This window comes from Amaranthus tricolor, chromosome 11, assembly GCF_026212465.1.
Source record: "Amaranthus tricolor cultivar Red isolate AtriRed21 chromosome 11, ASM2621246v1, whole genome shotgun sequence".
NCBI lineage: Eukaryota > Viridiplantae > Streptophyta > Magnoliopsida > Caryophyllales > Amaranthaceae > Amaranthus > Amaranthus tricolor.
The window spans coordinates 17066458-17078493 of record NC_080057.1 but is presented as its reverse complement, the minus strand read 5'-3'; the positions used below and the strand labels follow the sequence as shown (position 1 = coordinate 17078493).

The 12036-nt window shown below is 33.2% G+C and overlaps 1 protein-coding gene across 1 annotated transcript; it reads right to left on the bottom strand.

Moving 5' to 3' along the window:
• Positions 1 to 5354: 5354 nt before the first annotated feature.
• On the bottom strand, positions 5355 to 11615 carry LOC130827199 (eukaryotic translation initiation factor 2 subunit alpha homolog). The gene is made up of 7 exons (XM_057692851.1): positions 11062 to 11615; positions 8120 to 8176; positions 7818 to 7904; positions 7600 to 7746; positions 6853 to 6957; positions 5923 to 6021; positions 5355 to 5744 (listed from the first exon to the last, which is right to left on the bottom strand). The coding sequence occupies exons 1-7, from the start codon at positions 11443 to 11445 to the stop codon at positions 5595 to 5597; spliced, it is 1029 nt and encodes a 342-aa protein (XP_057548834.1). The 5' UTR covers positions 11446 to 11615; the 3' UTR covers positions 5355 to 5594.
• Positions 11616 to 12036: the final 421 nt, after the last annotated feature.

Below are 12036 nucleotides of genomic sequence, written 5' to 3'. Positions count from 1 at the left end.
AACACTGCAATCAATGGAAAAAGATAGCTAATGTTTTATTAGGAGGTCATAAAGGAAGTTGGATTTTGGTAACTACACCTTCACAAGACACATCTAGAGTTACCAGTGGTGGTCTAATTCATATTCCAGAAGGCTTGTCCGAGGATAAGGCTTGGGATTTATTTGAAATTATGGGGTTTGGATCAATGCAACTAAACCATTTGGATGAGTTTGTTAAAATTGGGCACAATATTGTTGAAGAGTGTGTTGGGGTTCCACTTGCTATAAGAGTAGCCTGAAGTCATTATATATGGTAAAGGCAAGAGTAATTGGCTATCACTTCAAAAGGTTAGTTTCTCTTTTGTTGAAGGAAAATAAAAAAGATATTATACCAATATTGAAATATAGTTATGACATGCATGAGTCCCCATTAAAGAGTTGTTTCTCTTATTGTGCAATATTCCCTAAAGATTATGTTATAGATAAGGAGGTGTTAAAAAGTCCTTGGATGGCACAAGGTTACATTGTTGCATATAATAATAATGGTCAAAGAATGGAAGATATTGCAGAAGAATATTTTTCAATCTTGTTTAGACAATGTTTCTTTGAAGATGTTGATTATGATGAATGTGGTGCGATTGTTTCGTGTAAGATACATAATCTCATGTATGAAATGACTCAAAGATCTATCGAAAAGGAGATTTGTGCATCAAATTATATCACTGACGTGAATAGAATTAATGTTCGTCATCTATCTTGTACTCGTGATATAAAAGATTACTCATTTAGTCTCAATCGAATTCGATCCTTTTTATATTTGGACACATTGTTTACTAATGTCCAAAGGGACTACTTTTTAAAGAGTTTGCTAGTAAGTTGGATATGGCTAAGGGCATTGAAAGTGTCAAATATTAAAGTTTTGTCCGACTCAATAGGAAATTTGATACATTTAAGGTACTTAGATATCTCTAGTAATGAAGAGTTGAAATGATTTTCGATTCAGTTATAAAGTTGAATAATCTACAAACGTTCAGACTAAGACGATGTCATAGCTTGAAAGAGTTACCAAAATACTTGGGTAAAGTTGAAAATTTGAGAATATTGGATATCGAGGGACGCGATAATTAACTTCAATGACACCATTAACATCAGCAACTAAGGTTGTTTAAATGACAATTTCAACATACATTGTATTGTAGTTTTAGTTATTAGCGTAGTTTTCATTAACATCAATCGATCATCATATAATAGATTGGTGAGGTTGGTGCAAACCAAAATAGTGTAGACCAATGATTGCACTTGTCAAGTAAAAATACTTGTAATTATTATACCTCTTAACGTTGATGTTGGCTAATTGTGAGATAAAGGTGGTGAGACACCGAGATTTACCACCTCATGTACTCGGCTAGAGTCTAACTTGTGAATTAGATACCTTAAACGACATGTCACTCTCATTCAATCTATTTCTGTGTATATATATTCGATGTCATATGGGATAGTTTTTGTTCCTATAACGATGATCAATCCCATGCAACTCGGCGTTTGTGTCAACTAGGTATGGAATCGGCTACTCAAATCCAAACTATTGTATGACATGACTCGAGAGGCGAAATTCCACGATGTTTTAGCATATCGACGGAACTGTAGATGCCCATATGTGTTTAGACATAAATGCATATGGTGGGCATTGTTGTTAAAATTGCGATTCTGTTCTACGATTTTACGATCCAAAAACAAGTGAACGATTTGAATCGTAGGTAGAATCTTAAAGTTGTAGAATCTTACGATTCTAGTTGGAATAAAATTTTTAGATGTAGAATCATAAGACGATTCTACGATCCTACAATTTAATGATCCGATTCTACTAATTTAGTATTAATTATTATTAATTTTTCTTATGTACCATCTTTCACTAATCTCTTTCATTTATATAAATAAATTTCAAATGTATCATCATGAAAACTTTTAAAAAATAAATTCCCTAATCGGTTTGAAGATTTAAACTAATTATTAAAAAGTTTTCTTTAAATTCTTAAAAATAAAGTCAAAGAAACTTTAACTCATAAATTTAGACTTTTAAGATGGATAATAATGATAAGATACTATATATTTTAATATATTTAAGTTTATTTGTAGAATCGTACGATTCTACGATTCGATTCTACCTCTGTAAACGACTCTAAGTAGAATCCCGATTTTAACAACTTTGATGGTGGGCAAACAATTCATCCTTGCCTCTGTGTATGGTTGCCCGATTCCTGAGCGCTGACCTCATGAGCCACCACTCAACTAGAAGATACACACTGCTGGATGGCCTCATTTGAGGTGGTTGGATGTTCCGGAGTCTCCTTCACTTCAAGTACTGGAGGGGATCCACTTTATCCCCCTCACTGATGACCAGCTGGCTCTGGCCAAGCCGGGTCTTAGCGCCACCGCTCTCACCATTGATGACCTAAGAGAGATAATGGGCTCCAGGGCCCAGTTTGTGCTAGAAGATTACTGACATACCCCTCGCGAGAAGGGATAATGGTGCAGGTTGGGGGAAGGGCATAATAGCCCATGAATACATTAATTCAGTAGACAATGAAGAAGACATCTTCATTCTTGTCAATATCTTCCTTAACTTCCCCACAAATGCTTGTTTAGCACCATCCTAAAACTAGGACGCTATCTCATATGTGATCACTTTTTTATACAGCTTATGTATCATTTTTAAGGCCTATATGATCACTTTTAAGACCTATATGATCACTTTAAAAGGTTTATGTGCTTATTTTTATTTTACTATGTGATCACTTTTAAGGGTTATGTGATCACTTTTTTATACGCTTATGTATCACTTTTAAGGCCTATATGATCACTTCTAAGACCTATGTGATCACTTTGTTATCCCCTCTGCAACCAAACATCCCCCAACACACACCCCTCGGGTTAACATTATGCGCCACTAGTTCTATTTTAGCTGGGAAAAAAAATTAAGGGACAAAAGAGAACAAAAGCAAGATCAAAGAAATCAAAGACATTGTTACAAATTATTTTACAAATGTTAATAGATTTGGCACTTGAGTACACACTACATTAAAAGCTGAAAGTGAGCCAAAATGATATGGAAGACGCCCAAACACAGCCAAAGCCTGGCGTGACATGACACAAAAACCCAAGGCAAGGGCTACGAGCAAAAATTATTTGGAATTGTAAAAGCAAATATTAAATAAGAGAAAATTGCAAATAGCTGCTGCAAAGTTTGAGTGTTTTGTGAATTACAATCGTAAAGTTTAATTTTTACGAATTACTGCCATCGAATATTAATTTGGGAAATTCCACATAATTACATCTATTCATGAAACGCTAGTAGTAGCACTTCTGTAAGATTTTTCCACGTGATAGCATCCAGTTTATGCACTATCTAACAGCTGTAGCATTTTCCGTTAAATCCTTGTTAATATTTGTTTGATTCATCATTTTGTAAGATTTTTCCACATGGTAGTATCCAATTTTAGCACCCAAATGTTTAATTAACCATTTTAACGTTTAATTCTCCGATTAATTTATCAACGCCCTTAAATGTTGTAACAATTTTATTTTTATTCAAATTATTGACATTATAAAGTTCAAAAGGTGCATTACAAACACTAATAAATAATCAAAAAGAGCATTTTATAAGCTCAAAAAGTGCATTTCATAAGTTCAAAAGGTGCATTCCAAGCACTAAATACATATCTACTTAATTGTTACAACATTTAAGGCGTTGATAAATTAGTCGGTGAATTAAACATTTAAGATCAAAAATTGGATGCTACCTTGTGGAAGAATCTTACAAAATGATGAATTAAACGGAAATTAACAATAATTTAACGGAAAATGTTACGGCCGTTAGATAGTGCATAAACTGGATGCTAACATGTGGAAAAATCTTACAAAAGTGCTACCACTGACGTTTCATGAAAACTGAATGCTACCATGTGGAATTTCCCTATTAATTTTTGACAGCGTTCAGGCCACATGACCGGATCCGTACATTTTGACCTATTTTTTCCGGTTTTAACTTTGACTTTCCACTCTCATCCATGAATTAACTACAGTAGTTAACTCCCAACTCCCTCATTCACTTTTCTTTCATCATCATCATCATTATATTCAACTTGTTTTCTTTTATAATTTCTCAACTTAACCATTTTTTCAAATGTTCATCATTATCCATTTCTCCCAAAAAAAACCATTAAAATAACTCCATCATTTTCGACAACATAAAAATTATTGAACTTAAATCAAGTGATTCTTTGTAATTATAAGGTTACATCAATTCATCATAGAAAACTTTACTTAAGGAATTTCAGAGCCATGGATGATGACCAACTTCTTAAGAATAGCTTTCAATCGCTTTGTTGATCTTCAATTGCTTTATTTTCCATTAATCTTGACTTCAATCCAAAAAGGCCTAAATTAATATAAACCCTAACTTGAAACTTCTAATCTTCAATTAATCTTCTTCATGTAAACCCCCAATTTGCTTTCAATAAGAACCCTAACTTCTATAATTTTATACTATAATTAATATTGGTAGCTTGAAATTTTGCATACAAATGAATTCAGGATATGTTTTGAGTGATTAATTATTTTTTTCAATACTTAATTTTCATTTAATTAAAACCCCCCTTTTGTTTTCAATAATGGGGTTGGGATTCTTCCTTGATGGAAGACATGCACATATATTTTGGAAGGGAGCTATCGTGGTTATCATCTTGTTTATGGTAGGAGTGAGACCCATTTAGGGACAAAGTCAAGCAAAAAATTGTACTAATTTATCATGTTTATGGTGGGAGTGGGACCCATTTGGCGGCAAAGCTTTAAGAATAAGCTTACCTTCAGCATTAATAGAGGTGGCTAAGAGCAACACAAATGTTTGAAGAAGATGCAAATTACAATGGTTGGAATTAATTTATTTGAGAAATGAACAAGGGAGTTGAATGGTTAAGTAGTTGAGTTTATGTATTAACTACTGTAGTTAATACATATGTGAGTGGAAAGTCAAAGTTAAAACCAGCAAAAATAATCAAAATTTACGAATCTAGTCATGTGGCCTGAATGCTATCAAAAATTAATATTTCATGGCAATAATTCGCAAAAATTAAACTTTGCGGCTGTAATTCGAAAAGCACTCAAACTTTACAGTAGTTATTTACAATTTTTTCAATAAATAATAGTGGAAAATTGTTAAAAAAAAACTTTTTATGATTGAACTTTATTACAATGAGAATGATATGGTGGATAAATTTTACAATTAAAAGTATTTTGTTATTGTCATTTACTATCAACAACCAAACAAATCCAAATGATAATAACGTGTGCAAAATATGAATGAAAGCATTCAAGTGTTCACTTGCAAAAGTGCCGCATATACTCGATATTAATTAGTTGTCCTTCACTGAATTTGAAGCAATAGTAAACCAAAATACTTCATTATAAACCTTCAAAAAGCCAAAAAAAATAAAAAATAAAATTAAAAAAAAAAGCTCATCTGGCCATGTAATAAAATAATAACAAAAAAAAAAGCTCATCTGGCCATGTATAGTTGACAAAACAGCAAGGTAAAAACCATCGCTTCAAATTCTTAACTACTCATGAAAACCGGCATTTTCAACATCCACATCACCCATGCCGGTGTCTTCTTCTTCCTCACTGTCAGAATCGCCATTGGCTTCTTCATTCATTTTTGATAAATTATCCATTTGCTCTCGAAGAAGTTTATCATCAATTTCACTCACCTGCATTCAAACGATATAACAGTTAATCCAGGGAAAATATTCTAAGGTGTAAACTTTAATTTAACTTGTAATATAAACTATCGAAACCAAACATACACCAAGGGAGCAGGACATATGCAAAAACGAACACAACATATAATAGAAATGAGAGAAAAAGGAGTAAGATTTGATCAGTTACAGTTCTTGGCGCATCCTTCACCACCAATTTTCCTTTGTGGCGTTCAATTTCTTCAGTACAAGCCACAATTGCCTTGTTAAGGGTCGCAATACCTTGTTCCTACAGGGAACAACAAGACCATAATTTAGCTAGGTACCTTGAGATATAAAGATCTAAAGAAAAATTAGGCATTTTAGAATGTCACGGACTACGATAACTACTAATTAATTTTTGGAGCTAGGCAATCACAGAAAATTTTCAGAGTAATTTAGAATCAACAATTATCAAGGATAAGTATGAAATTGCTTTCATGAGTTACAATCGAAAAGGTATTGAACTAGTCAATATCAGATATCAACAAGGGCATTTCATCAAAAGCTGTTTCTGTAGCAGTTCATTGATACATGGTTAAAAGAAGAATGGCAACATTTTTTCACGAGAAGCATATCCAGCAATAATAAAGGGATTTCATAGCATGAATTGCAGCAACAGGTGTTCTTGTACATAGTACAGGAAATGATACATCTACAGCACAAAGCACATAGAAGTTCCCATCAACTAATTTCTAACTGGAAAATCACAGGAAAACAGCTTTGGACAATATGCAAATACTCGATGTATTGCAGTCTTGCTTTGTACACCAACTTTGAAGATCACAATCAAGTGTGAAAAACCAACAAAACACAAAGTGAAAAACCAACAAATACTCGATATAACAAATGAATCCTCCAGCTTCCGTAACAATGCTAACAACCATAAATAATTACAATGAAAAACACCATGGACAGTATAGAATTGGATAGAACAGGATAATGCTCAAGCAGACAACAACTAAGTGAAGGAAGTCATTATCAGAGAAGTCGCAATAACAAACCATCTATATACACAAGACATGTCCACATATAAAAATTTGCAAGATAAAACAAGTTGAGCTCAAAATAAGACACCAACCTTATCAAGGGTCTGAGTGGTAAGGACATAAAGCGGTGGTGCAACTAGTTTAATTTTCACAGGGCAGTCATTTGTTCCAGCAGCTTCAGCTTTACGCATGGCATCCTGCAAGAAGATTTATCAGCCAACAAAATTTATAAAAAGCACAGCTACCAGAATAATTAAAAAAAAACTAAAAAAAAAAAACAAGACATTCAAAATCGTTAGATTCAAAGGAGATATGGTCACATGGCACTCTTTTCTCAAAAGCCTCGACAACGAGAGCTGCATTCATCAGATAATTTTATGCACTCCAGCTATTTAGAGATCAAATTAATTCTAGAACACTTGACTAGAATATAATATAGTACTACAGACACACAACAAATGGAATAGGTTAATCGAATACAGATGTACCACAAATGACTTCATAAACTCACGCAGCAATGTTTATCATTTCAATCCCCAAAATTACTGGCTAATGACCAATCTAGCAAGGTGAACAGGTGAAGTTACCAGGTAGCTTCAAATACTGATGTTCAATAGTACAAATATGAAACAATGGCTCAAGATACCACATATATAATAACCACAACGATAATGAACACTCTAAGATCCTTTGTATGAAGAAATATAACATACAGTCTTAAGGACATCAATCAAAGTTAATAACCATACTAATGCAACTGAGCCTATTTCAATGAGAATCTACACTCACCAAAATATCAAGGTGATCTGTTCCTTGTTCAACAAATAATAGCACCTTACCTTTATATGAAGAACTCCATCAAACTGGAAACACTTCATCTCGATATCAGCACGGATTTTCAGAGGCTGAGGAGTCATTCTTCGCCTAATATTCTTAATCAAAGCATCCTTTATCTCTGGGGTCACAGCAGGGAGAACTTTTGTAACCTGCAGCGGTCATCGAATAAGAGCCAATAACACTAACTCAACAAAAAAAAAAAGTGATCAAATTTGCATACCTCTTGACCATCAGGACCAGTTTCTTTGACTTCATATGTAAGTGGATCCAAAATTGTGTCAGGGTCGGTCACTATAACCTTGAATGCCTACCATCATGAAAGACAATTTCAAAAATACAATAAACTACAAGAGAAAATGAGACCTTGGAAACAAATTATAAGAGAAACGACAAAAATCAAATTCACACCTTGAAAGCATGTCCATACTTCATAATGAAAGACACTTTTAAATACAAAAACTATTGACGAAAATGGGATCTTGGAAACAAATTACAAAAGAAACAACAAAATAAAATTCACACCTCAAAAGCATGTCCATACTTCCGATACAGAGGCCACCCAATGTGTATATATAATTCCTGCAGAAATAAAAACTTTTAATAAGCCCACAAGACAAATATAACAATCATGTACGATGAATAAATCAAAATTTTCAATTTATGTAGTTTACTATGAAAAAAATAGTGTAAAATGATTCAAAAAAGAGTTAGATCAAATCGGAAGCACAATGATAATGAATAGGTAAAATTTTCATTTTTAAGCAAATACAATATTAAGTATAGAAGAGGAATGAAGAAAATGGGCATCCCATTCAATATTAAAAAGAAGACTACCTCCACCCAACACAATAGACAACACCAATTGTCCCCTTAGTTTTAAGAGGCATGAAGCGCACCCACGAGCAAAAGGTCCTTTTTTTCCAAGGTGCAAGGCGCAGGCTTTTTTATTTCGAGGCATACAATTTCGCTAAAAAGTTCCGAAATTAATTTTAAAACATATTTAATACTTAAAAGTTAAAACAACATGAAACTATAATGACATATAAGTAAGCTAAACAATTTTAGCACATAAAGTCATTCGATAACTCAATAAGTCAATAACATAGTCTTGAGTTAACAAAAGAAATTAAAAATTAAAAAAAAAAAAAACAAACTTAAAGAAAGAAAATAGTGGTTCTTGATGCTTGAAATGTTTTGAGACACACATAAACAAACACTTAAATCCAAATCAGAATCATACGTCGACCAGTGAAGATGGCAGCACTTCAAGGTTATTTTTGCTCTTTCATTTCTCACTTCATATTTTTTTTCAGGGAAAGAAAGGAGGTATATTTTTGCTTTTCATTTGATAAACAGATAAATATTGAGGTTTTTTAATATTAAGTAAAGGGATGTTATTTATCAAAAATCACATATGACATCTCCAATACTTTCTCTCTAATAAGCAAAATAATAAAATTCATTTTTCTCATATAAGCAATATTTCACTTCACTCATGTTATCAAGCATGCCTTTTCTACCTTCCTCAAAAAAGCTTCAACGAAAGTTGTGATGGCTAGATGGGTGATGGATTTGTTTACAAGTGGATTTTTTGTTATTGACAAGGTAGTTCTAGTATAAAGAAGGGTGGATGGTTAGCTTTGTGGGCTCCAAATACGGTGGTGATCTGTATGAGAGGAATGCCACTTAGAGACAAGTGTTCTATCCCGGTTGTTTAACATTTAGTTGAACATTCAAATATCCAATATTGACATTACCGGATACGATTGCCCAATCCAAAAATAAAGTTGAATACATGGCTAAAACAAAGGCTTCAAGGAAGCTTAATACTTGACATAATTATTGGAGAGGTTTTTGTGGTAAAACTAAATTTTTTATACCCAAAAAGCACAAAAAGCCTAAGTTTATTCAATAGAGAAGAAGCCTTCAAAAAAAATTGCACTAAGCTGTCCAATCATTCACTAAAGTTCTACTTTCAAAAAAATTTCTACAGCATTAAAGTGGTTCTAGTAGGAATAAGATATCTCTACCTTAAGTAAAATATTTATTAGAGTTAAATTTGGAGAAATGTGTTCCTATAGTGTATAGTGATAGCAAAAGCGCTATTCCATCAAATTATTTGAAATTAGGACAAAACACATTGGGCTATAGCTTCGTTATACATGGAGTAGTATTGGTAGTGGTTCAAGTTATGGATATATGTAATTTGAACGTGGTGGTGTATGTATGTTATTCATTTTGCGTCGAGGCTCAAGTTCCTTACACGAAGAAGACTATAAGTGAACCCATTTAATTTCATAGGTATACATACATATCTTAAATTCTTGGTTCATCAATGGGGAGGGAGATAAATTGAGGTTTTATAGCGACAAAATAATTAAATTTTAAAGAGAGAAATTCTATCAGACATCCAATGCTCCTGCAGCAAGTGGTGAGAGATTCTTGTAATGTAAATCTAGACTCATGTAAACATAATCAATCTTCAATACAATTTCCATCACTTCAGGTGTATTATATATTTTTCAATTTTCAATTCAATTGCTTTCAGGATTTTCTCAACTCTCAAACTAAGTTTGTCTTCAATATCTCAATTATTTTTCAATGGTCTATATTTCGAACTCTAAATGTTATCAATTTTTATCAAATGGAACACTAAAAAGTAGCACATGAACTTCCATACCTTCCCCCTTTCCAAAACCTCCCCATACATAAGAGTAGCAGCATATGCGTATTTATGACACAGAAAAAACTTGACTTCAGATCAAACGAATCATCAAACAAAACTTCCTTGTTAGGAATGTTAACCGTGAGAATAAACCAGTCAATCAAAATATCCCCCCAAATCTACAACAGGCTATTGTCCGTAAAACCATTACTCCAACAAACCTCACTACCTAGTTTGGACAAATTGGACTAATCAAGTGCAATACACATACACAAACACAATGCATAAGAGCTACTCTAACTAGCGAAACATCAAATGACAGCTAATAAATTGATCCCCACACATTTCATTACAAAGTGAATGAATTCATAATTCATAATAAAAGCATTGTCATCTATGACTACAATGCCAAAACATTGGTGTTGGCTGCATAAACCAATAGAGCATTCCTAATTGTCATCCACATGAATTTCCCTTCTCAATGCTATGCATTTCATCCCAATCCCTAAATCCAAATGTGTGTATCTTTACCACTTAGGTCAAGTCTTTCTGCCCTCTTTTAAAAATCCCGATTTCCCAACAGAACAAACTTAAGAAACAAACAGCCTCGATTAAACCAACAAACATCAAACATTCCTTATCATACTAACTCAAATCCTAAATATGAAAAACTCTAAACTCATAAATCATCTATGTTTACCGAAAATCAGAAAATTAGCATAAATCTTCAAAACAAAAACTCCAATTAGCTAGAACATAAAAAATTGACACTATTATCGCAAGTTTTGTTTTTCAGTACCTCCAAATCGATGTTGGTAGTTTCAGCAACATGACGCATAATAGAGTGAACAAGCTTACTCTTATTATAACGTTCCTCACAACGAGCAATATCTTCTTCAGAAACCCTACGTTTACTTAAATCAATGTAACCTTTATCTCTGTCAACCCTAAGAACCATGACGGGTTCAATACGCCCGACCCGAATCAGACTGTTAACACTCCGAATTCGACGACGAGAAAGCTCAGAGAAAAGTATCATTCCTTCAATATTGTTGTATTCTAAAAGAGAAACATAAGCGCCCATATCAGCGATGTTGTTCACTTGAATCATCACCGCCATGTCTACTTCTGGATACTTCGCTTCGTACATTCTGCACTCTAGGTTAGGACCTCCGCTCGCCATTGTTGCAGATTTGATTTAGTTTTGATGGGAAAAAAATTAGGGATTAGGGTTTCTGGAGAGTGGAGGAGGAATGTGCTTTTGCGGGTGTGAGACAGGAGTAGGGAATATTTGAAACGGCGTTTTGGAGTCTGTCTACTTAATAAGGATGGCAATTGTTGGAATCCGACTTTAGTAGTACTCGATCTTAGAAATTTAATTTAATCCAAATTCGAGAAAAAATTCAACTCCGAGTTCGATTACATAGTTCGAATCCCAAGTTAATGTCGGGGTATAAGTGTACTTCAAAAAAACTGATACTTTGGTCGACTGTAAGTTCAACCGACTGTACTATGACTCGAACCGACATCTAACTCTAGATCACTATTAATCTTTTTTTATATTTACAAATTTGTTATGCAGTATTAAAATAAATTTGAAACTGAGTTTATTCAACCAAAATTTTAAAAATTGATAATTGAGTCATTGACTAAACTCAAGTCAAAAGTTTAAACTCAATTTATGTTTTAACTTGAGTCAAATTTTAAAAAACTTCCATATTTAATTTCACAACTACTATATGAGAATATTATTTACGCATACATCTTCATTCAT

Bases quoted from the DNA above. Each gene is read 5' to 3' on its own strand.
- LOC130827199 (XM_057692851.1), bottom strand. From the start codon at position 11,445: ATGGCGAGCGGAGGTCCTAACCTAGAGTGCAGAATGTACGAAGCGAAG. The intron at 6,958-7,599 runs GTAAGGTGCTAT...ATCTTCTTGCAG, and splicing joins ATGGAGTTCTTCATATAAAG to GATGCCATGCGTAAAGCTGA. The intron at 6,022-6,852 runs GTTGGTGTCTTA...TGTTCCCTGTAG, and splicing joins CCACTCAGACCCTTGATAAG to GAACAAGGTATTGCGACCCT.